We start from the raw sequence: 26333 nt of genomic DNA, 5'->3' as shown, positions 1-26333 counted from the left end.
TATCACGTGCTTGGTTCTTTACATCATCTGTTCGGCTGTATCATAACCGAACAGTCTACTTGGACCAACTACTTCACATGTAACTTGGTCCAATGTAATCGGAATGTCTCTAACTGCCGAACAGTCTGTTTATAGCCATGACTTCTCATATCATTGGTCCATATCGCTGTTCACCGAACTGCCCGGCGGTAAGTCCTGTCGTACTTACCAATCCCTCCCGAATATCACGTGTTCGGCAACTAATGTATGTGCTCGGAAATACCTCCCTACATTTTGCGCAAACCCAAATATAAAATCCAAAACCATTATCACCCAAACCTCACCCACCAAGTATATAACACAACAGCTTCTTTATTTCATTGATCAAATGGAAACACACCCAACTGAAATGAGTCAAGGGGAGAACGACTATGAGAAGGATCTTAAGCACCTTACATCAACCATCGCTGGAAAAATCAGTGAAGGTGCCGAGAAAGCTGAATACTTCTTCTCCTCAGCTTGCATTTTCAGGGTGCCCGAAGATCTTCGGAAGCTGAACGAAAGAGCCTACACCCCTCGCCTCATCGTTATTGGCCCTCTTCACCGAGAAGACGAACACCTCCAAACACCCTTGCAACACGTCAAACTGAGCTACACGAATTACCTACTCTCTCGGTTGACCGCAGGAATGAAGGACCCGCAAGAATTAGTAGAACAGACAAAGTTAAGGGTGCTACAAGAATGTTTAGCGGAAATGAAGACATCGTTAGACTATGCAAAGAAATGCTATGCAGAAGAAGTTACGCTGGATGAGGAAATGATGTTGGTCGATAGTTGTTTCATCCTCGAATTTCTCTACAGATGTCGTACCCTTGAGGTAAGGAAGCTTAAAGCATCAGCTCTTTTATTAGTCGACAAAACGTATTCTTGGTTTTTTTCAATACTCTTTACCTTTTTCAATACTTTCGTAGCGTATAGGGCTTTTTTGAGCAAGTTTTAACTTTTGTAAACACGACATTTTTTGCTGGTTAAATCTGTTCTTTATATATATGGTGCATGTAGGTGACATCCGTTGTTATTGAAACCACATATGAAAATATTAATATTTTTAAATTCTAGTTTTCAAAAGGGGTTATTCCCTTTACCTTCGCCAAACGTGTACCATTTGCAAGGAAATAAAAATGTCCCCAAATTTGGTCACGTTAGCTAGGCTAGCTTCTTTTGTTGAAGATGTAAGTATCAAATTAATCCAAATAATTTGTCAGATAAATTAGGCTATACAAATTTAATTAATGATATTGCATTTCAAAAAACAGGTACCAGAAAGTGATCCTATTTTTTGTAACAGTATGGCCTTCTACAAAGTGCAAAACGACTTGGTACTCCTGGAGAACCAGATTCCTTTCTTTGTACTTGAGAAATTGTTCCGGCTCACTGTGGATAGGATCCCTAATCATTGCAATGAGAACTGGTCACTTACCGATTATGTGCGGAACTGCTATCGCTTCTGGATGATGCCAAGACGAAATTCCAACAACAGTGGCAGCGCCGAAAGTACTTGGTGTTCGCCCAGTGACGGTGTCCTTAGGGTTTTAGCAGCAGCAGAAGAAGTAGTAGTAGTAGTTCAAAGTGCTGCTAAGTACTATCATATCCTCCATAACCTACATGATGGTTACATTCCACCTCTTGATCAAACAAACAGGGAAAAACCTAGTGAAATAGTTGTCATGCCTTCCGCATCAGAACTCGCCTGTGCAGGAGTCAAGTTTGTTCCCGATGCATTAGGAAACACTCTGTTCAATATCAAGTTCATTGAACCTAAAGGCCTATTTTGGTGGTGTCGTAGTGCTTGTTTCGTAATCCCACCGCTTGTGATAGAAGACAGCACGGAGTCATACCTCAGGAACCTCATTGCCCTTGAACAGTGCTGCCCTGGCGTTTTGCAGCACGTTTCGTCCTATGCATGGCTCATGGACATACTCGTCAACTCTGATAAAGATATCCAAGTGCTCGAAAAGGCCGGAGTCGTGATTAACTTTTTGGGTACCAGCGAGGCCAGCGCTCTATTGAGCAAGCTGTGCAAGCAATGTTATATAGGAAATTACTTCCTTGACACGGCCATCAAAGCCACAGAGTATAGCAACCGTTTTTGGCGGCAGAATTTGGCACTCTTGACAAGCACGTATTTTAATTCTCCGTGGACGTTCATAACTTTTTGTGTCGGCTTCATTGCTTTTGTCATATCTTGATTCAATTCGCCCGCGATTTTGGTAATAAAGGCGAATGTAGCTGTTCCGGGAACTCTTAAAAAAACCTCTAAAAAAACCTCCCCAAGTTTCCGATTGAATTTTGATGATCCGGGCCGCTCAATGTAATCAAAACGTGATTTTATGAGTAAATGTGAGAAATCAGCAAAAAAAATGACCGGAAAGGGTTTCATCCGAACAGTTTTTTATTGAACTTTATTGAACGGTTCAATAAAAAACTGCTCAAATCAAGCCCTTCCCGGTTATTTTTTTTGCCAATTTCGTGGTGGCACCATTAAAATCACGTTCTGAACGCATTGAGCGGTTCGGATCATCAAAATTTGATCGGAAACTATGAGATTAAGATTTGGAGGATTTTTTTAGAGGTCCCCAGAACCGCCCCGTATAATATATATATATATTGTAGGGGTGAGCAAAATAACCATGAAACCGTAAATCCAGTCCAAACCAATCCAAACCGAATAATTTGGTTTGGTTTTTTAATGATGTGGTTAGGTCTTGGTTTAAAAAAAATAAAAACCGTGTTAAATGGTTTGGTTTATGGATTTACGTTAATGGTTCTGGTTCCAAACCAATCCGAACCGTGTAATAGACACACACACATATAGTATATAATTTGTTTAGATATACTTAATAAACTTAATTTCCTTATCTAATACTCTATTCCACCACCCTATTCTTTTCTTTCACTTTCAATATTAATTTCCTAAACTTCCTATTCCTACAATTTCATTACGCTAAACATACATGGTTTGGGCTTAGTAAAGTGATTTCCTACTCTTTTATCTCGGTAACTTACTTTCTAATGTATTCTATTCTTATTTAGTTGATTGATGTTAGTGAGTTTTGATGATTTTAATATATTAATTTCAATATAACTTTTAGTTTAAGTTATCTATGCAATTTTAAGTACTTAAAATAGTTTATAGTAATGATATCTCAATTTTAAACGAACCATGGTTTAAAACCGAAACCAAACCGCCTTTGAATGGTTTGGATTGGTTTGGTTTTATGAATTTTATAGATTGGTTTGGTTCTCTAAATTCATAATCCGTAAGTAGTGGTTTGGTTATTGGATTACTATAAAACCAGACCAATTCGATCCATGCTCACCCCTAATATATTGATGGTGTAATTGGAAGTAGTGTTGTGCATTCCTTTGGTGGTTTCCAATCCCCATTGTTTGCGTGGGCGAGGTTGAAAGTGAGTGTGTGATCAGATTTGTATTGTATTACTATTTTTTTTTTTATACTAGTAAGAGTGCACATGCCTTGCACGTGGAATTCTTTAAATTCAGATTGCAAATGAGTCGACAAGTATGCAACTAATGTTTCTATGATTTAGGGACTGATAATTTGAGGGCTAATCCCTTTTCATATCATTCCAAAGCTTAAGTAAAATCCAGCTTATGTTTTTACATGGTATTAGAACCTAAAACATCGCAACAAATGCTGAACGTGGCAATCTATTTTTTGCCCCTATAAATGAATACACAATCTCGCATGATCAATCATTTCCAACTACCTTGACAAGGAAGATCATTTGCTTATCTATCCAAAAAAAAAAAAAAAACAGAAAGAAACTTGATATGTTTACAAGGAAACCGAGGACTTGTTACAGTTGCACCAATAGCTTGTCTAAGAATGAAGCTATGGACCAACTTCATTGAGAATTCAGAATTGGTTTAACATCAATTGTGAGTGGACTGAACATTACCCAATTCTAGTTGGTTCAGCTTCATCAACAAGGAAAACAGAGTATCCATTGTATGCTTTAACCCAACTACTTGCCTTAGAATGGTCAATAAAAAAACATCAGAAGCAATACAGTTAGAAAAGACAGCATTCAGGCTAAGACACACAACCATTACCAATGACATGGTGACATTATGTGAGATTTAAACCTTAACAATTAGAATCCCCTCCTTTGGGAAGTAATATGATAAATTCCCAGCAAAAACAAATGACTGAAATTGATCGACCAACAAAGTTAGTAGACATAGTAAGTCATTGTTATTGATTGAGCATTTTAAAGATTGTTATCTTTAAACTTTAAGAGAATACTTTGTTTAATGATTTTTTGTGATTGCACCCGTTGGAAGAAAGTACACTCAAAGTGATCCAATGTAGCCTATATAGCACGGATTTCCATGATGAAAAGCACTTCCACCCATCAGAAATGGAGTCGAAACTCGCCAAAAAAAAAGAAGAGAGAATGAATATGAGTAGGCTTTTCAGAGTTGATGAAAAATTTGGTGAAGGTGCAGAGAAAATGATTTTTTTTTGATAACTTAGGTGTCAGGGCCAACTTACTTGCTGCTCGACTAATCCTGAACGTCCAATCATACCGTCCAATTGCGGGGAATCAAATTAAAGCCAGAGCGAACTCCATCTGAACTACCAACAAGGTCGTTATATATCATGCGATACACTTATGACATAGTAATGAACAAAAAGGAGAACATTTGGATCCTCAATTGACCTATTCTGCAAACAATTACATTTTTGTTTTTTTGGGTACAAACTCAACCATATATAGTACAAAGTTACATTTTAAAGTCATATATAGTACAAACTCAACCATATATATACTTTAGGAGTTTAGGTTAATAGCTTTTCCCAAGGACAATCATATAAAGCATGCAACTACTCTCTCCCTTTCTCAAGCAACAACTAAAGACTAGGGAACTAAAGACTAGGGAGCTACAACAGCGGCCTGCTGAGAATTGGTGGTTGCAACCGGAGGTGACGGCCCCGGCTGTTTTGCCATCATTATCGGTTTCTGCAATTTTGTTCACCCACATGGTCATGTACACCTTTATCACTCAATTTTCTGTACATAAAGAGGCACTACAATAAATAGTGTTTTCGCCCCAAGAATTAACCCTACGTATATTGAACAGTGATTCCTCGTTAGTCGTTGGTATAGTTATGAACAAAAATATTAGTACTACAAACACTTACACAAATGCAAAGACAAAACTCATTCACATTTACCATGGGTCCCACACACAATGGAACTCACCACAAACACTTAGACTAACACTGACTCACTCACATATACTATGGGTCCCGCACATAGTGGAGTTGTGCAATGTGTGCCGGACCCACGGTGAATATTGTGTGGTACTAGAATGATTGTAGTTCCAAATGAACTATGTTTTCCCATTTATTGATTTGTCCTTAATTTAATTTTTTTTTTTGTGCTTTGGACATGCCATGTAATTAAACTTTTCTTTTTTTCTTTAGAGTTTAGAAATCGGATTGAGCTGATTTTTTACAGAGTTCTATAAAAAAAATTAAAAATAATGAACAATTCGAATAATTTTTATGGGACCCGAGGGGGCCCTACAAAATCTATATGTTCATAGTATGTACATGCCATATGTATCCATAATAGTGCTCAGTAAGTAATACTCGATAAAAGAAAACCTCCAATTTCGCTCTATCCAATTGTCCACTCAAGAATTAAAGTTTTTTTATCAAGTACTTACTGTTATCTAATTGAAGGGTTAAACAACAAGGTCTCTCCAATCTGGAAAGCAATCATGCAAATTCAGTCCAAAAACCCAAATGCATTTGCAATATTCAAGGACAACATCAAATTCAAGATTGGGGATGGCAATGAGACACTTTTCTGGATGGATACTTGGCTCGAGGGCCTGCCATTACACTCTGCTTTTCCCAGAATTTTCAACATTGTTACACTCAAACATGAAGCTGTAGCTGCAGTTTTTCCAGAGAAAAGAATAGCTAGATACTTGGGACTTCCATTTCAGTTGAATTCTATACTCTTGGGAAGTGGAAGAGATGAACTCAATCTATGAAATGCTGGAAAACATAAGTCTTGAACTGACTAACAACAGAGATACGTACCGATATGGAATCTTAACCAACCTAAGATTGCAAGTTCTGGGCAGTTTTGAAAAGAGGGTAAAAGATTGTTGGAAAGCAGAAGCGACACACACTAAACAAACTCTTATCTATTGATTTACAACAAAGCACAAATATATAGCTTATGGGACAGAATCCCCGTCTTACGTTGCTCCCATGCACGTCCTCACTCTCTGTATCTCTTTTCTCCTCATTCTTTCTCACACACAAACTCACTAGTGGGGAGAGAACCCCTTGAGGGGGCTCTCCAACTCTCTCTCTGTTGTCTTCTCACTCTATTTACCACTGCAAAAGCATTCATTTATGGGCAGAGAATATCACTATTTCAAGCCCATTCATGTTTGGAGACTTTTTCTTCCCAACCTTCAAATCCACACATGCCTTGGCTATATCAACTTGGATGCTCACTCCTATGATATATCCAAGTTTTTCTTTGATCCAATTCCAAGTTTCTGCCATTCTCCACAATCTTTTTATTTTCTTAGCAAGGAATCAAGCTTATTGTATTTCAACATCCCCGTAACCTTGATTCTCTCGTCCATTACGTCCGTCTCGTCGTCTCGACACCTCGTCTCGCTGAACAACCGTCTGCTGTCAATTTTTCCGTCTATAAAAACCGTTTGTTGTTCGTACTGGCTCCCTCTCATTGTGCCTCTTCAACCACTGTGTTGGTTGATCTCGTCACACAAGGAATATATTGCTCCTTGTTCCACTTGTCGAACTTAGGTCTGAACATAGCTTGAACCGCTTGGCGCATCAATCCTTGTCATCTCATTGTTGGGGTGCTTGGTTATATTTTGAAGTAAATTGGACAAGAGAGTGGGAAAGGATGAGTGAGAGATGTTATAAGGAGGAGTTGTGAAAGGCTTTTAGTAGATTTTCATTACGCAAAATGAGTACAACAAGGCTCTATTTATAGAGCACTTCTACCAACCTACACTTCTCTAGAATTGTCTAGAGATAAGCACATGTGCTTAATTTCATGAAAGATCTCCCATCTTCTAGAATCATCTAATTCTACCCATGTGCATAAATACAATTATTACTTCTACACACTTCTAATACAATTATTACTTCCACACACTTCTAATTATTTTTAACTTAGACACTTATTCTACATTATTCTAGAAGATTACAAATTACATTTTTTTTAACACTCCTCCTTAATTTGTAATCTTCATGATCTCTTGAAATTGAGAGAATTTATCTGCTGCCACTGCTTTGGTCATTATGTCAGCTAGCTGCTCCTTCGTGTTGATGAACTCAAGCTGAATTTCTCCTTTCTGCACTAAGTCTCTGATAAAGTGATGTCGAAGCTCAATGTGCTTTGTCCTGCCATGAAAGACTGGATTTTTGCTCATTGCTATTGCTGACATATTATCGCAGTAGATGACTGCAGGGCCTTCTTCTTTATGCTCCATATCAGAAAGTATTCTTCTGAGCCATACAGCTTCACATGCTGCATCTGTTGCTGCAATATATTCTGCTTCTGCTGAGGACAAGGCAATTGTCTTTTGCTTTTTGGAATTCCAAGATATAATTTTAGTTCCCAAGCAAAATACTTGGCCAGATGTGCTCTTTCGATCGTCAATTGATCCGGCCCAATCACTATCGGTGTAGCCAATAAGCTTGCAGTCATTCTCTTTTGTATACTTGATGCCAAATTTCTTCGTCCCTTGGAGATAACGGAGGATCCGCTTGGTGGCTGCATAGTGTAGCTTGCTCGGCTCGTGCATAAATCTCGAGATAAGATTTACAGAATACACAATATCAGGCCTTGTATGAGTGAGATAGTTTAGCGATCCAACCAATCTTCGATAGGCCGTAGCATCGACCTTCTCCGCTCCATCATTTAATTGCAACTTCTCATTTAAAGAGAGGGGTGTAGAGACTGGTTTACAGTCGCTCATGCGGAATTTCTTTAATAAGTCTTCAAGATATTTTTCTTGAGAGATAAAAATCTCTCCTTTAGACTGCCTTACTTGAATGCCGAGAAAATATCTCATAAGGCCTAGATCTGTCATCTCATATTCCTTCATCATAGCATTTTTAAATTCATCGAGCATTGCTACATTGGTGCCTGTGTAGATTAAATCATCAACATAAAGGCAAACAATGAGAAAATCTTGCGTACCTCCTTTTTTGACATATAAGGATGGTTCACTTTGGCTTCTTTGAAATCCGCTTTGACAGAAGTACTTGTCAATATTGCTATTCCAAGCTCGCGGTGCTTGCTTCAAGCCGTAGAGGGCCTTCCGAAGTCGATACACTTTGCCTTCTTTTCCTTTGACTGTATAGCCTTGTGGTTGCTCCACGTAAACCTCTTCTTCTAGTTCACCATTGAGAAAAGCAGATTTAACATCGAGCTGATATACGGGAAGCTCGTGATGTGCTGCCAAGGCAAGAACTGTTCTGATGGTCTCCATGCGAGCGACAGGAGCAAATGTTTCATTGAAATCCACTCCAGGCTGCTGTGAGTAGCCTTTTGCTACTAAGCGTGCTTTGTGCTTCTGGATTGATCCATCTTCTTTGTATTTTGTCTTATAGACCCATTTGAGTCCGATTACGTCCTTTCCTTTTGGTAGCTCCACAAGATCCCACGTGTGATTTTTCTCGATAGTTGCAATTTCTTCATTCATTGCTTTTAGCCAAATTTCTTCTTTTGCTGCTTCCTCAAAATTATGTGGTTCACAAGTGAAGAAGGCAAAATCACAAGAATCATATATATCTCGTAAGGAACGTACCTTTCTTATTGGATTGAGATCATCCGACGATGAGCTCTCTGGATTGGTCCGTGGGCTTTGATTTGGACCTGGGTCTGGAGTCAAAGCTTCTTGCTCATGTCCTGCATTATCAGCCTCAAAAAGCTTTGGCTCTTGGAAGAAATTGTCCTCCCACTTCCACGCCGCAGCTTCATCAAATATTACATCTCGAGAAATAGTAAATTTATTTGTGTTTGGATTATAGAGACGATAGCCCTTGGATTCGTCACTATATCCGATGAAAATATATTTCTCCCCTTTTTCGTCAAATTTTTCCCTTTTCTCTGAGGGAACTAATGCATATGCAATGCATCCAAAAATCTTTAGAAAATTTACCTGAGGCTTCTCTTTGCTCCACGCCTCATATGGTGTCTTGTTTCGAACTGCCTTAGTGGGAGAACGGTTGAGGATGAAAACAGCAGTATTGACAGCTTCGGCCCAGAATGTGTTAGGAAGCCCTTTGCCTTTAAGCATGCTCCGTGCCATCTCTGCAATTGTCCGGTTCTTTCGTTCTGCCACTCCATTTTGTTGAGGTGTTTTCCGGATTGTAAGTTGCCTCTTGATTCCTTTTTCCTGGCAATAGTCCATGAATGGAGTGTAGATGAATTCGCCACCACGATCTGTCCGAAGTGTCTTTATTTGTCTTCCGCTTTGTCTCTCCACCAAGGCTTGAAATTTGAGGAATACAGAGAAAGCTTCTGATTTTTTGTCAAGGATGTATAGCCACATCATCCTTGTATAGTCATCAACAAAGAGGAGAAAATATCTTTTTCCACCAAGAGATGGTGTTCTGGTAGGGCCAAAAATATCAGAATGCACCAATTCCAAAGGCGCTTTAGCTCTCCAAGCGAACTTTGGAAATGGTAGTCTATGCATTTTTTCATATATACATCCCTCACAAACTTTATCAATTTTATCAATATTTGGTAGCCCTTTCACCATATTTTTCTCCTTTAGTAATCTCATGCCCTTGTAATTTAAGTGGCCATATCTTAGATGCCACAAATATGAGTCATCAATTTTTTCTCCTTTAAGGGCAAAATTTTCATTAAGTGGCATTATTAGCGGAAAAACTTTATTTGGAGTCATTTTGACTGTTGCCACTTTAAAATTTTTCTTTTTGTCAATGATGGTGCACTCATCACTATCAAAGTTAAGTGCATAGCCTTTTTGCAGTAATTGCCCCACGCTTAATAAGTTTTGAGTAAGCCCCGGAACATTAAAGATATCAGAAATTAGTCTTTTGTTACCTCCCTTGGTATAGACGGCAATAACTCCTTTTCCTTCGATATTCTGCAGCTTTCCATCTCCGAGCTTCACTTGTGAAGAAACTTTATCATCCAGCTGCACAAACTTTTTACGATCGCCTGTCATATGATTACTGCATCCACTATCCAAATACCAAATGTTATCTGACTCTTGTTGAGCATTCATGCAAGAGAATAGGTGTTCAGCTTCATTTTCTTCTGAAAAATTAGCTTTGTTTTTTTCTTGATTGAACCAGCAATCTCGATCAGAATGATTAGAAACCTTGCATCTCTTGCATTTAAATCTGCAATCTTTGGATGCATGATTAGATTTTTTGCAAATAATGCAAGAAGAGTTAGAGTTACCGCCATTAGGATTTCTCTGATTGTCGTATCCTTTTCCTTTGTTCCGAGCTTGAAATGCATTTTGGCCTCCCCGTCTTTGTCCGTTCATGCCTCCTCCTCGAGATGAGCCCTTCTCTTGATCTTCTTGATTCCAAAATTGATTTTGCTTTGAAATGCTTGCTCCAATGATTGATTTGTGAACCTGCTCATTCTTTGTTCATGGGCCTCGAGAGAACTCATTAGTTCATGTCGAGTAAGTTTAGACAAATCCTTGGATTCTTCAATAGCGGCTACAACATGTTCAAACTTTGGAGGCAAACTCCTAAGAACCTTTTCAACGATTCTTTTATCCGGAAGGGTATCTCCATAACTTCGAATTTGATTGATAATTCCAGCAACTCGGGAAAAGAACGTTTGAACGGATTCATTTTCCTTCATTGCTAGATTATCAAAGTCTCTCCAAAGTGTTTGAAGTTTAATGGAGATAACCCTATCATAACCTTGATATTCAATTTTTAATGTCTCCCATGCTTCTTTTGAAGTTTTTGCACCCATAATTCGTGGAAAGATAGATTTGCTTACCCCACGTTGAATGTTGAGGAGGGCCAAAGCATCTCTCTTCTTGTTCTCCTTGAATTTCTTCTTCCTTGCTTCCGTCCAAGTTGCTTCTTCTTCGGCATGTGCCGGTGCCTCGTATCCGCTTTCAACAAGATCCCACAATTCTTGTGAGACAAATAAAGTATGCATTTGGATGCTCCAATAGTCATAGTTCTCTCCCTCAAATATAGGGATGAGATTTTGTGCATAGTTGAAAGTGGAAGAGTTGGTCTCCATGGTGGATGAAAGAAGGACAAGGATGGATCGGTTAAACCTGCTCTGATACCAAAATTGTTGGGGTGCTTGGTTATATTTTGAAGTAAATTGGACAAGAGAGTGGGAAAGGATGAGTGAGAGATGTTATAAGGAGGAGTTGTGAAAGGCTTTTAGTAGATTTTCATTACGCAAAATGAGTACAACAAGGCTCTATTTATAGAGCACTTTTACCAACCTACACTTCTCTAGAATTGTCTAGAGATAAGCACATGTGCTTAATTTCATGAAAGATCTCCCATCTTCTAGAATCATCTAATTCTACCCATGTGCATAAATACAATTATTACTTCTACACACTTCTAATTATTTTTAACTTAGACACTTATTCTACATTATTCTAGAAGATTACAAATTACATTTTTTTTAACACTCATCTCTATAGCCAATATATCTCCTCTGTCTCTAGAGCCAGGTTGGGCTCCCCTTGTCTACGTTTTGACTTCTGTGTCTGGGAGACATGTCTCATGTCTGTTCTCCTCACAAACCTGTTTGGTTTGGAGCTTCTTGTTTGATCGATCACATCTCTTCTTCTTGTCATATTTTGTTTGGTGCAACAGAACCTCGTTTGTCCTCTTTGATTTTAGGTATGGAGTGCCCAAAATCTTAGCGTCAAATACCGGCAAAATCACGTCTAATTTTTCTTTGTCCCGTCTCGTCCATCACTTGGCTATGGATAGCCAAAACATCGCCTCGAAATCACTTGGAGAGTGATTTTCTCGTCAAATCATCGTGCAGTAGTGTACGTTCAATCATATGGTTGCACCATACCACACATGGTACCACCCACACAGGATAACTTCTCTTTGAGCAGAGCTAATAATTGATGCCAGGAATATTCCTTTGTTGGCTGCCGTTGTGTCTGCTCCGATTGTTTGGCCAACATATATAAGTGGAAAACGTCGGTGTCATCTGCTTCGTCGGAGTCCGTCAATTTTTCGAGCCCGTCTGGCTTTTGATAAGTTTGGCCCGTCTGGCCCATCAGATCTGTCAATCAAAAAACCCATCCTCCTCATCTCGATTATTCTTCACCACGGATCACGTGGCTCGTTTGATACCACTGTTAGAAAGTGGAAGTGACACACATTAAACAAACTCTTATCTTTTGATTTACAGTAAAACACAAATACATAGTTTAGGAGGGAGAATCCCAGGATTGCTCCAACGTCCTTACTCGCTTAGTCTCTTTTCTCCTCACTCTTTCTCACACAAAAATTCACTCGTGGGGGGATATATCCATGTTTTTTTTTAATCCAATTCCAAGTTTCTGCCGTTCTTCACAATCTTTTTTTCCTATCTAGATCAAGCTTACCATATTTCAACAAAAATTAAGTGCATCATGCACCATTAATGAAACTGTGAGCCTTCTATATATAGAGAGGGTCTGTCTTTAGCTCAAACCGAAAACTCTACCACCAAGTATAAGACAACTGCAACTTGATTTCGTTGATCAAATGGAAATTCACCCAACTGAAATGAGTCGAGGGGAGAATGACTATGATGAGGAGGCTCTTCAGCGCCTTACATCGACCATCGTTCAGAAAATAGGTGAAGGTCCCCAAAAAACTGAATCCTTCTTCTCTTCCGCTCACATATGGAGGGTGCCCAAAGAGCTTCGTAAGCTGAGGGATGTTGAGGAAATGAATCCCACATTGTTTGGGAGTGAAATGGGTGATCATTTAATAACATATGGAACCTCTTCACTCATTGCCAATTGGTTTTGAGATGGACATAAAGTTTTTACATGAGAGTGGAATGGGTGATCACTTAATAACATATGGAACCTCTTCACTCATTGCCAATTGGTTTTGAGATGGATATAAAGTTTCCACATGGTATCAAAGCGGGGCCCGTTCCACCCCACATTTTATAAAATTCACAATTCACACCCCACGATGACAGACTAGCAAAAAGACTGCACGATGATAGGACTCAAAAGTGGCCATACGTGACAGACTTCAAACGCGGTTGCACGTGAGGGGGGATGTTGACGAAATGAATCCCACATTGCTTGGGAGTGGAATGGGTGATCACTTAATAACATATGGAACCTCTTCACTCATTGTCAATTGGCTTTGAGATGGATATAAAGTTTCCACAAAGAAAAGCACCTACACCCCTCGCCTCATTGCTATTGGCCCTCTTCACCGAAAAGACGAACACCTCCAAACACCCTTGCAACATGTCAAAATGAACTACACGAATTACCTCCTCCAGCGACTGACCGCAGGAATGGAGGACCAAAAATTAGCTTTGCAGAAAAAATTCACAGTGGCACAAAAATGTTTAGCGGAAATGAAGACACACCTCCAAACACCCTTGCAACAGAAGTTACACTAGATGAGGAAATGATGTTGGTCGATGGTTGTTTCAATCTCGAATTTCTATATAGAGACCTCCATGGCACCTTAGAGGTAAGGAAGGTTGAAGCATCAACTCTTTTATTAGTTGACAAAACTTAATCTTGTTCTTTTCCCCCTCAATTGCTACATTCAGCATCTTTTTAAATAGCTAAATTAAAATACTCTTCATACTAGTGCGCATGCATGCATGCTTTATATGATTAAAAATAACAATATTCCCCTTTTGGGTGTGAGTGGCCTATGATTTATCCGTGCTTTTTTGGTGGCACCATCGTTTGGATTATTGGCTTGTTTGTGATACATGTCAATTTTTTTTTTTAAAAGACGAAAAATTTATTAATTTTTGAAAACAAATTACAAAGATTAAAAGGAACCAAGACAACTTCAAGTTGAAGGAAAGAAAACCCACAAGGAGAAACAACCGCTCTAACAATCATAAGTCAACACGGACCCTAAGGGAAAAGATAACAAACCAAGTTGGCAAGAAACCAACAAGAAAACATCTAAGACCCAAGGCAAATAACCCAAAAGGGCACACCCAACTAGGCAACCCGCAGTCAGAACAACAACTAAGACACCCAAATAGACAACTAACGGACACCCAAAAACACACCTAAGAGTCAATCATTATGATTTTTTTTTTTTTGAACACATTCAATTCATTTCATAACAAAGCCCGAAGGCAAAACAGATTTCATCATAAAATACAAGAATGAGTCAAAACTATCCAGACTTCGACACAGGCACCCCCTGCAGAAGCAAGACCGGCGAAATCGCCAGATGAGAACCAATCAAAGCCAAGATAGTAGAGAATCCCAAACGGACCGGACCCCAACTCAAACCCGAGAAGCGCATATGAAATCTGGACGGCAAGAGCCGTTCACCGGAGCAGAAGTCAGCCGGATGAACCTCAACCCACCAACAACCACAAACAACCCCAACTTCGGACGATCCTCAAAAGGCGCCGAATTATTTGCCCACCTCCTCTTCCACACCAGATTTGGGGAAGCCAAACTGGTACCAAACCGGATTGATTTGGGGGAAACCCAAGTCAACCGGTAGAAAGCAAATTAAAAACAGACAGAAAACCAAAAAAACCCCAAAACACTCCAGCCCCATTATTCATACCCAGAAACCCCGGAAAACGCCACCAACAGCCGCCTATCACCGGAGCTTCCTCGCCGAACCAGATCAGAAGAAACACGGGGGCTAAGCCACGCAACATTCCATCCTGACTGAGGGTGAGACAAAGCCAAAAACCGAAACAGTGGGATAGAAGGGAGAGAACCGAAGGAGAGGGTAGAGGGAGGGGAGGAGAAGGAGGGGGGGAAAGAGGGAGGGGGAGAGGCGGCGGAGGCAGGGCCCCCCCCCCAGAAAACCTATCTGTTGAAAGTTTCTAGAGAGAGAGAGCGTCTTTTTTTCTAGAGAGAGAGGGAGGGGAGGAGACCTTGGGGTCGTCGTACACTTGAGAGTGAGTAAAGTTCAATCATTATGATGGATAGCATGCGCCTTAGCCCTTTTCTCATCTTCGGCTTCCATAATTGTAAATCGATGAGTTTAACTACAAGAAATTCAGGATCTCCCAATGGTTTTTTTCGCAACGGTTGAAAAAACCGTCGGTATAGATGGTGTATAGTAACGGTTTACAAAATGTTACGAGAAACAGAACTATAGCAACGGTTTTCATGTGACCGTTAGTAGATTACAACACTATAGCAACAGTTTTCATTAACCGTAACTAAAAACTGGACTATAGGGACGGCTTTCAATAACTGTTACTATAAACTGGACTATAGCTACGGTTTTCATTAACCATTAGTAAAATTTTACACCGCCAAAATCAATTTTCTTTTATGCGATCGGTTTTTCAAACCCGAACTAACGATCGAGACCGTTGATTTTATTTTTCATGTTGATTAAATCATTCTCGTACAAATTTGGCTCGATCGGATTTAGAAAATTTCTTTATCGATGCACCATTTCATTAATAAAATGAGTTTTTCTGTCCGATAAGTGTGTAGCGATACTCAATAAACTTCTTTCTTGAACATACTTTAGCCACTCGACTGTGACACAATCATGATGTTCGAGACCGTTGCTTTTGTTAGGGCTATTTTTCCTAAATTTTTGTTGTGGTATTTTTTCGGTATTGTTTATTTAATGTATTTTTTTAGCATTTTGTGGTAATTTTTGAAACTAATCATTTATTTTGGGATTAATCATTCATCTTAATAAGAATAAAAAAGTATAAAATTGTGGAGCAAAGTTGAAAAAAATATCATATAAAATGACACTAAAGACAACAAATGTTAGTTGTTTGATATTTTTTCGCCCATATTGATTTTTTATGCTTTTAATTGTATTTTTATTTTATTTTTTAGACTCATCTCATAGAAATGACTTACCAATCAAAAAACTTTAATTGAAGATGAGTGAATAATGGAACTATTCTTCTCATACAAGATATCATTTTTTGTAAATGAATATTACAAAATAATACTCCTCTCAAAATTATTATCCTACTTTGCATCAATCTAAACAATTATAATTAAATATAGTGTCATATATGATTACATGCATACAGTCTTGTGCATTTATACCAATTTTAAAAGGTAATTATTAAACCTAGCGTTAAATTCTATGTAATAATAATTTCATTCTTCGAACGAATATTGTACTCCTTATTATGTAAAAAAATAGACGCTTCCGATCGGAAAAAAATGATATTAGTAAGTGTTTGTGTAGTATAAACCGGATTTAAAAAAAAAAAGGATTAAACAAATTCGGTTAGTATAGTATAAATATTAAAAGGTGTAAGATTTTACACAAGTTATGGGCTAGCACAGTTGGTTCGCGCACGCGAGGTTGGCGGTTCGATTCTCAGGAGGAGCAAGATTATTTCACCCGCCACGTGGGCGCCATGTAGGCTGCTATGCGAGCGCCACGCGGGGTGCCATGTAGGCTGCCACGCAGGCGCCACATCAGCGCCATGCGGGCAACATGTGGCTGCCACGTGGAGACTTACGTCACACAGTGGTTGGTTTTAAAAAAAATGAAAATTGCCTTTAGCAACGGTTATAAGCGTTGCTAATGAAACCGTTAGTAAAAAAAATCTGTACCAACGCTCGTCAAAATCGTTACTATACCTCTACAGCAACAGATATATTGCAACGGTTTGGCTGACGGTTCTCCAACTGTTGGTATAGCCTAAATGAGTCTACCAACGGTTTTTTGGCGACACTTTCGACCGTTGCTATAGAACGATTTTCTTGTAGTGTTTTCATCATTCGAATAATGGAGGCCCATAATCTTGTTAACGGCCCAAACAGCCTGAGCCTCATTTAGATGAGTCCTGTGGATGCCTATAGAAGAAAGAGGTAAAGCAACAGCCGCAACTGGTGATCTCAACAGATCACATTGCTTCTTTTTTTCACCTTTCTTCTTGGGCTTAGGAAAATCCAACATATTCTCTACCGATTTCTGCTTCCATTTTCCTTTCCCCGTGTCCTTGGTCTCCTCGATTGGGTTAAGATCCAAACCTAACTGGAGGCCCTCAACTTCCTTGTTATTTAAAAAGCCCATGCACTTCTGATAGTTTATAAAAGCCTACATCATGCTCCACAACCTCTAAATCTGGGATAGTTTCTGCTGCGCCATCTTTTAAGTAAGGAAGTTTAACCCCTGCAGTATTAGCTCCAACATCAGCCAAGGCTTTGGTTGAATCTTTAGCATGAATTTCGGTATCATCAGGTTTAGTGCTGGCCACTAACTGATTAGCCCCATCAAAAAAATCAGCCCCGCCACTTGCTAAATCACAGTGGCTTCCACTCACTTGTCTTACTATCGGCTCCGCATCCAAAGAGGACCCATTAGTATCACTCTCTGACATAGGAACATCCACCTCATCATCCTCATTTTTCTCCTCTTTTGAGTGAGCATACATGTCATTGTGCCTGCATTCTTTTATTATTTGTCATTTTTCGAAAAAAACCTTTCTTTGCTGAGAAGAAAAATAATAATAATGATAACACACTCTTAACATGCACAAATTGAGTTCCTATATTGATTTTTTATCACATACCACACATATCCCATTAAAGAGTTCAATGCTGATGATGGACTTAGAGCATCCACGGTAGAATTAATAATCAAAATCAAAATGTTACTAAGGTTAACAATATTTGCTCAAAACCATTTGGATGATGCGGAATTGATGTATTTTTAAGAACGGGACTGCAAGCACAGAGGAGGTGGTGGATTTAATTAAGTTCAGGGTGGCTATGTGGATTAAAGTCAAATTCAATATTAGGATGTACACTGTGGAGAATGTCAAAAGATTTCTAGATGGTATCCGTTCGCTTAAACTGTAAACTGTAATCTGTTTTGACGTTTATCATCCAATTTCCAGCTAGATGATTCTCTTCTTCCCCTCCCCTGGTTGAGTTGAGATTATGTGCTCCTCAACCCTCTCCTCTCGATCTATCCTTTCGAGTTTTATAAAATTTCATTTTGCTGAGAAAAAAAAATTTTGCTAAAAAAATGTTTACATTGAAATAATCAAACTTAGCAACCTCATAACAACTAATCAATGAATAACCAAAACTAGCAACCTTTTGTTAATAATCAAATTTAGTAAATCTCACATCTTTCCATTCAAGTACACTACTCATCATTAATTACACAAAACTTTTCTCTCTCTCTCTCTGGTAAACAGATGATTCAGTATTAATTACTTAATTATGGTTCTCTTTACTTTGTGCAATGCTTTTGTAGTGTCTAAACTTTTTTGTGCAAGTTAAATTTTTGTAAACACGACATAGTTTTCTGGTTGAATCTGTTCTTTACATGTATGGACAATGCAACCGTTGTTTTTTTTTTTTTTTTGCTCGGCTAAAAGAAATTTCATAGAACTCGAAAGGTTACATCGAGGGGGGAAGGTTGAGGAGCGAACATGCTCAACTCAACTGGGGAAAGGGAAGACGATAATCATCCAGTTAGCAGTTGAATGATAATCGTCAAAACAAATTACAAATTAAGCGATCGAATGCCATCTAAAAATCTTTTGAAATCCTCCACAGTGTACATCCTAACATTGAATTTGACTTTAATCCACATCGCAACCCTAAACTTAATAATGCAACCGTTGTTATTGAACTACATATCATGAACATAATATTTTTAAAATCGTAGTTTCTTAAAGGGGATTATTCTAGTTGTTATGAAGATAGATTTTTGGCAATTAAACTTGGGATATTTATAAATAAGATGTTAGTTATGAAGATTTTTGTTGAATGTATTTTTATTTTTTTAATTTATTTTTGCTCTTTTTCCTTTCTTTAGGCCTTCTCTATGATTCAAGTTTTCTTTGCATCTAGATTTAGATTAAAAGAATGTACTAAAAATTTTCATATTTTTAAATGTAACTAAATATTTCTTTAATATTGTCGCACTAGATCAATCATACAAAACTGGAATAAATAAAAATTCACTGAAATTTGTAAGTAAATCATATGTAGCTCAACAAAATAAAATAAATTAGGTCCGATTCATAGACTTCCAATCATAATAAATATTTTTATTTTATTTTGTATTTTGAAGGCAAAATAAATTTAATGCATTCTTGTTACTGCTGAACTAAAATCCTTGGGCTACCCCTCATTATTATTGATTATTCAGTAAAAAATTTAAAAATTCTGTGTAGGTAGAAATATTCTCTCTTTGCATTGCTTTCAACACACAAACTCGCGATTCATTGATCTGGTCCTTTTTTCAGTTAACATCGTTGTTTTACCACAAATTTTTTTACTAAATTATTAAATAATTTTAATTCGAGTATTAACTTTATAAGTTTACTTTTGTCATAGAAATTTTTGTTCATCGAAAGAGAAACATATATAGACAAATTAGTAAACCTCATCAAAACTGCATCGTTTGAGATAATTGAGCAATATGTTAGGCTACTTTTGTGGAAATAGTTTCGTCTCTAGATTTCGTCTAATACTTTGGTGGAAGTGTAGTATTATCAAATTAATCCAAATAATTTGTTAGATAAACTAGGTTATAAAAATTTAATTAATGATTTTGCATTTCAAAGTGTAGGGAGGAAAAACAGATCCTATTTTTGGTAACCGTTCAACCCTTCCTGACGTGAAAAACGACTTGGTACTCCTCGAGAACCAGATACCTTTCCTTGTGCTTGAGAAGTTGTTCGCACTCACGGTGGGTCGGATCCAGGATCGCCTCGACAACTTGTCACTCACCGATTATGTGCGGAAGTGCTATAGCGGATGGATGAGTACTAATTGGTGTTCGCCCAGAGATTGTGTCCTTAGAGTTTTTGGTTGTACAGCAGCAGAAGAAGAAGAAGAAGGTCAAAATGGTAACATTGATGATCACCGTACTGCCAAGTACTATCATATCCTCCATAACCTACATGATGTTTACCTTCCTCCTCATGATCAAACAAAACAGATACAACTTGATTATAAAGAAATGCCTTCGGCATCGGAACTCGTCTATGCAGGAGTCAAGTTTGTTCCCGATGCAGGAAACGATCTGTTCACTGAACCTAAAGGCCTATTTTGGTGGTGTCATAGGGCTCGTTTCGAAATCCCACCACTCGTGATAGACGACCACACGGAGTCATACCTCAGGAACCTCATTGCCCTTGAACAGTGCTGCCCAGGCGTTTCGATGCACGTTTCGTCCTATGCGTTCGTAATGGACTTGCTCGTTGACAATGAAAAAGATATCCAAGTGTTCGAAAAGGCTGGAGTCCTGAGGAACTGTTTGGGGGGTCCCGCCGAGGACGCCGCCGATATATTCAACAAGCTATGCAAGGAAATCGCTTTAGGAGAATACTTCACTGACACGCGCAGCAAAGCCACCAAGTATAGCAAGCGTTTTTGGCCCAAGAATATGGCACACGTAAAACGCACGTATTTTGGTTCTCCGTGGACGTTCATAGCTTTCTGTGTTGGCTTCATTGTTTTTATCATGGCGGTTCTCCAATTCGTCCACGATTTCTTTAAGAAAAGCGGATGAAGCTTAGGGAACAAAGATCGATCAAGATGGGGCCGGGTTAATAAATCAAGTGTGTAAAAAGGTGGGCGTGCATATTGATGGTGTAGTTGGAAGTAGTAATGTGCGTCTATAAAGTAGTAGTGTGTTTGTGTCATTAATTTTAATATAAATCTTCAAATTGCTCTGGAAAAAAGTTCAATTCAACTGGATATGTGTAAATGATTGATCCATTTTTGCAAATTTTATTTAGAATTTAGGATTCTAATGATTCTGAAATGAAAAGTTTGAAGGTTGGATCAACAAATTGGGCTTCACAAAAATAATTTGGTTGGCCCCGGCCGTGTCATATATCTTTGCTATGTACTCTGTTGCTAATTCATCTAAAAGATGTGGTGTATCACGCACATATGTATCTTTTCTCCTTTCTTTCTTTTTTTTGTCTGTCATCTATTGCTTGTTTTTAATAGTCGGTTGCCATTTTGATGGTTAAGCCATTTGTTGGTGAATGGTGCTATAAATATAGGCATCTAGATATCGCCAACGGTTCTATGCACATTCGTTCAACGGTTCAGATCACATTTGTGTCCGTATGTCTCTGTCCCAAGAGCATTATTGTTCATTGGTTCGAGGTTACAACACAATTGAAACCTATCCTTCTACCAGCGAGGTTGTTGTCATGCGATACACTTATGATAAAAAGAGTAAAAAACGAAAGGAGAACATTTGGATCCTCTATTGAACTATCTGCAAACATTTAAATTCAAACTAAACAATGATCCAGAAAAAAACTTACAGAAATTTAGTGAGGACGATGTAATGAAGCATAACAAACCATTTACAGCACAAAAGGATTTTTTTGGCAGTATAGTAGGACTGACTGAAGCTTTTGTACAAAAGAAAAATAGTCCTACATCTTTCAAACTAACGAGCCACTTACACAGATTTTGACTTTTAAAGGTTAATGACTTTTCACAAGGGGAATCATATATAGCATGCAACCACTCTCTCCCTCTCTCAAGCAACAACTAAACCCTTGGCAGCTACAACAGCGGCCTGCTAAGAATTAGTGGCTGCAACCGGAGGTGACGGCTTCGTTTTGTCATCCTTTTCGGTATCTGATGAAGGTGGTGGTGGGGGTGGAGGATTCATGTGGGGTGGTGGATTATGCTTTAGCTTCACGAGTATATGGCGCATCCTTGAAAGATCGGTTGGCTTACCGGGTTTGGGGCGCTGGATCACAGCAATGGAAGGCTGCTTTGCTTTCTCCTTCTTTCCCCTCTTCTCTATTGTCGGTACTTCGTTGGGGATGAGCTCTGCAATTGCTTTCCAATAACTCTTGTTAGCTTCTCCGTGGAACGTCGCTTGTTTTTCCAAAAACAGCTGCAATATGGATCCAAGTCAGGAAAACAAAGATGTGGCATGGACTTACATTTCAAGATTTGATTATATCCAAGTATTCGAGATTTCAAAGTTGCAGGGGAACTAAATTTATTTCAGAACTCAAACATTCTCTGTGTGCATATGCAATAGATAGCAACGCAGACACTAATGGTGGTGTAAGAGGCTAGAGGTCAACTGCTCAATAAAGTCCGTCTCCGACAATCAAAATTTCACATGCTTTAAATGCCTACATAGTACCAGCAAGTGGTTAGCTGCTTGGTAAAAAAACCAGGCATAGTGCAGAATGACATCGCAGTATCTCACAGCAAATTCAGTCACCAAGTAGATTTTCATTATTTGATGAAGTCTTTGTGGTTCAAGTTTTGTGGCGTTCAGTCTCTGATGTAGAAGGCCAGCTATAAAAATACCACAGGGTACGTTTACGTACTAACAATATGCCATCAAAATTTACTCTAGCAAGCCGAAACAAATGCCCAATTTCTATAGCTCCGAGTTCATTTCACCACAAGACTAATATACATTCCTAAGATCCAAAGAGAAACGTTTAATCAATGGAGTAATTTCTCTAAGTCGCCTATTCGCTTGGTGACATAAAAACTGCTTTTAAAATTCTCTTGGTAAACTAGCGTTTCCTCATCCGCTACATGATTAAAGAACACAATCTATTCCATTTGACCCCACCCGACTAGCTAGCATATACAATATTTAGCATTTCTTAGACGAGGTTTTTTTTTTTTTTTTTGGCATCATGGAATCCACCTTAAAATTGGAACCACAGAACTTCCATATTCCAAAATTTGTACTAAGATGCTCTAATAAACTTAGAGGACGAAACTGCTCATAATGAGTCTAGTTTATTTTGAAACTATAAGGCTTGGCTTGCTTATTAGAGGAGCCGGTCTCATATGAAAGTCAATCAAGCCGATCACGAGTCAATCTTGAGTATCTTGCATTTTTCACAGTACATAAGCTAAACAGCCGAGTAGCAGGTTTGAAAGCTCAATGAGCTTTAAAAAAAATTTAAAGCTTTATTTGTCAAGGTAACAAACCGATCTTACATGAGCTCAAACTCGTGCATGTAGCTTGGTTCCTTTACCGGTCCTACTTACATGCATGTATTATCTATTCATTATTGGTTAAAACATTGTGCTAGTTTTAGCGGACACCACACAACAGATAATTGAGTTCAGAGGAAAGCGCTCTGTATTTTGAAGTGATAATTGTGTTCAAAATCACAAGAATTTGCAGAACAAAATCCAAGAGAAAGAGGTGCAGCTATACAAAAATATAATTGAGTTGCCCTCCTCAACTCAAGAGGATTATGTTTCCTGGTCTTTGACTGCAACTGGTATGTTTTCCATCCAGTCTGCTTGGCAGGTCTTGAGACACCGTTTGCCTAGAGTTCCATGGTGCAAGATTATTTGGTTCCAAAATGGGTTATCATCCAATGGATGGCTGTGTTGGGGAGACTATCTACGTACCATGGACAGAATTCAAAATTGGAGTTTAATTGGTATCAATTGATGCGTTAAGTGTCGCGATGTCCCTGAGAGCCATCAATACCTTATTTTAACCTGTCCTTACTCTACTCAATTCTGGAGGCAGGTGATGGCTAAGAACAATGTTTCAAGAACTCTTGGTGCTCCGGCTTAGGAATTGGATTGAATAAGGAATACTTTGAAGGGGGATGATCTTCCTCAGGTTCTATACAAACTATCTTTGGCAACTACTATCTACTTTATCTGGAAAGATCGAGAAACTCTAAGATTTTTCCACACAAATCTGAGGGTGTGGATGCAGTGATGCAGAGTGTTGACTGATTTGCTATGGTATGTGAGTTCTTGGAAGCATATTAAGAAGACAGCCACCAATCAGTATTTGTGTCGGGCTTGGAATATCCCCCTTCATGATTTTTGATCGTCTTTACTGCCTAAGTTTGGGCTGTGCTGTTGTATTGTGGCCTTGATGGCTTGGTTTTGTTGCTGTTGGAATCGAGTTCAGCATCATATGAAACTACAAAATGTACATTAACATGTCAAACCACAAATTGATTAGTAAGAGGGTATTATGTGCATCAGTCCTCAAAATTGAACCCGAATTTGCTCAAATCTCCAGTATAGACTGCGAATTCAACAAGAAGAAAACAATGAAATCGAACTTGTTTAATCCACAATCTCCGAGTAAATCAACTGCTAGGTGTGTACCCAAGGGGTGAGGGGGTGCCCGGCCCCGCACACATCCAAATATCTCTACTAATTATACTACTTTTACATCCAAATATCGCTTAATGTTCCTTGTGTTTGAAATAACTCCCCATGTAACACCCCAAGCAGACCACTGGCCCAGTACCCTGATTTGATCCACAAGCCACACCACATGGCCCAAAAGCTTAAGCACAAGGTACTAGTAATAGCCCACAAGGTTTGTTATATGCCCAAAATCATCCATGTAGACTTCCGATGTGGGACGGGGTGTTACAATCTCCCCAACTTTATATTGCCGTTATTAATTAGTGCTATGATTGGGTCCCAACTAATTAATTTGTGCGTGCTATGAATATTGATGTCGCGTTTATTATATTTGGGGTATGAGATTGATTTTGGATAAAATAAGTGGTACCGAATGGTAATTTTATTAATTGTGTTACATTCTATCTTAGTCGAATTAACTATAATATAGGGAGTAGTGGGTAGTTTTATAAAGTTAGGAGATATTTTGCACGGTGTAGGGTTTTATTTGGTCCGAGTGTTTGAGAAAAGAAGTTGAGAGAACTTTGGGTGAAAGAAAAAGAGAGAGCAGAAGCAGCCAGAGGTTGTGAGGTACCGGTGTGTCAGTCGAACTTCTTTTCCCGATCTTGCTCTCGGCTTTGTACGGTACATAATCTTGTCTTTAATGTTTCCATTACTTTCTATTGCCGTTTGGAGGAGGGAAGCAGTTGTTGGGTTTGTTGGGTTGCACAATCTTTTTGTGGTATTAGAATTAATTGGGTGTGATATGGATGGAGTGAGTCGGTGGGTGAGAGTGTGTGTCGTGTGTGCGGCAACGGGTTAAAATTATAATAGATGTGGGCGGTGCTGATCTCTGTTGTCGTGGTATGGGAATTGCTAGAGTTAGGAATACTCCTGTGGAATGATTTTAATAATTTATGGTGGCAGTAGACTTGGATGGTTTTGGTTTTATACGAGTTTCGCTGGAAGTTATTTTCTTTTAATGTTATTGGACAGTGGTGTGTGCTCACTACAACAAAAAAGGTCTATGACGACGAAAAAAATTCGTCACCAAAGAAGCCAAATTCATCGCTAAAGCTTTTGGCGACGAAAAATTTCGTCACCCCATTTCATTGTCTTTTGTTTCACGCAAAAAGGGTTGGCCCCTTCGACGACGAATTTTTTCGTCGTCAAATGTACATTTCGCCGACGAAATTTATTTTTGTCGCCTAAAACACCCAAACTCAAAATTTTTTTCCACTTTGCTGTTGCACAGACTCGAACTCAAGACCCACGGGTCCTTGAACAATGATTTCAACCACTCGACCAACCAACACTTTGTTGATAGTTATGCAAAATCAAATATATATAGACATTTTTTGAGAATTTTCAAATTAAACAATGTGTGAAATATATGTAATTTACACAGAAAATAGAATTATTCATTTAAATAAATTTATTTTTTTTCTAAATTTTTTAAATTTTTTTAAGAATTGACGACGAAAAATTAATTTCGTCATCAAATTGTACCAATCAGCGACGAAAAATTAATTTCCTCGTCAAATTGTACTAATTGCCGATGAAAAATTAATTTCCTCGCAAAAATGCCCCATTTGACGAGGAAATTTTTTTTCGTCGCCAATAGGTATCGTTTGGCTACGAAATTCAATTTTCTTGCGAAAAAAGTCCCATTTAACGACGGAATTTGATTTCCTCACCAAAAAGTACCATTTGGCGACGAATTTTGGATTTCGTCGCCAGTTTTCGTCGCGATAAACCGTTTTTGTTGTAGTGGCTTATGGTTGGAGGCATGGAGTTTGGTTTTAGCGGTAGTGATTACTGAGGACAGTAGTTAGGATTAGGCTAAGTTTTATTTTGATAGGAAGTGGTATTCTGTATCTACAAGTGTATATATGTATAGTTAGTCATTTTGTTCTTTGTTCTTTTATTCAGGTTAACATCTTTTTGCGCGTTCG

At 38.5% G+C, this 26333-nt stretch overlaps 3 protein-coding genes across 3 annotated transcripts; 2 read left to right on the top strand and 1 right to left on the bottom strand.

Moving 5' to 3' along the window:
- Positions 1–280: 280 nt before the first annotated feature.
- On the top strand, positions 281–2285 carry LOC131327184 (UPF0481 protein At3g47200-like). Its single transcript, XM_058360223.1, has 2 exons — positions 281–856; positions 1296–2285. The coding sequence occupies exons 1-2, from the start codon at positions 368–370 to the stop codon at positions 2226–2228; spliced, it is 1422 nt and encodes a 473-aa protein (XP_058216206.1). The 5' UTR covers positions 281–367; the 3' UTR covers positions 2229–2285.
- Positions 2286–18677: 16392 nt separating this feature from the next.
- On the top strand, positions 18678–20770 carry LOC131327919 (UPF0481 protein At3g47200-like). The gene is made up of 2 exons (XM_058361039.1): positions 18678–18719; positions 19826–20770. Exons 1-2 carry the CDS (start codon positions 18678–18680, stop codon positions 20768–20770), a joined length of 987 nt encoding a protein of 328 aa, XP_058217022.1.
- Positions 20771–21805: 1035 nt separating this feature from the next.
- On the bottom strand, positions 21806–23228 carry LOC131327918 (clathrin light chain 1-like). Its single transcript, XM_058361038.1, has 4 exons — positions 23209–23228; positions 22670–22673; positions 22388–22576; positions 21806–22129 (listed from the first exon to the last, which is right to left on the bottom strand). The coding sequence occupies exons 1-4, from the start codon at positions 23226–23228 to the stop codon at positions 21806–21808; spliced, it is 537 nt and encodes a 178-aa protein (XP_058217021.1).
- Between the last annotated feature and the right edge of the window lie 3105 nt (positions 23229–26333).

This window comes from Rhododendron vialii, chromosome 5a (assembly GCF_030253575.1).
Source record: "Rhododendron vialii isolate Sample 1 chromosome 5a, ASM3025357v1".
In the NCBI taxonomy this organism is placed as follows: domain Eukaryota; kingdom Viridiplantae; phylum Streptophyta; class Magnoliopsida; order Ericales; family Ericaceae; genus Rhododendron; species Rhododendron vialii.
The sequence above is the reverse complement of the archived record's forward strand: the minus strand, read 5'-3'. Positions and strand labels throughout refer to the sequence as shown.

What these genes read in the sequence shown, in the direction of transcription:
- LOC131327184 (XM_058360223.1), top strand. Translation starts at nt 368, where the DNA reads ATGGAAACACACCCAACTGAAATGAGTCAAGGGGAGAACGACTATGAG. An exon ending in ACAGATGTCGTACCCTTGAG is followed by an intron (nt 857 to 1,295) that starts GTAAGGAAGCTT and finishes TTCAAAAAACAG; the next exon opens with GTACCAGAAAGTGATCCTAT.
- LOC131327919 (XM_058361039.1), top strand. Translation starts at nt 18,678, where the DNA reads ATGCTCAACTCAACTGGGGAAAGGGAAGACGATAATCATCCA. An exon ending in GGGAAGACGATAATCATCCA is followed by an intron (nt 18,720 to 19,825) that starts GTTAGCAGTTGA and finishes TTCAAAGTGTAG; the next exon opens with GGAGGAAAAACAGATCCTAT.
- LOC131327918 (XM_058361038.1), bottom strand. Translation starts at nt 23,228, where the DNA reads ATGCACGAGTTTGAGCTCAT. An exon ending in AAGCAGCTAACCACTTGCTG is followed by an intron (nt 22,130 to 22,387) that starts GTACTATGTAGG and finishes TCCATATTGCAG; the next exon opens with CTGTTTTTGGAAAAACAAGC.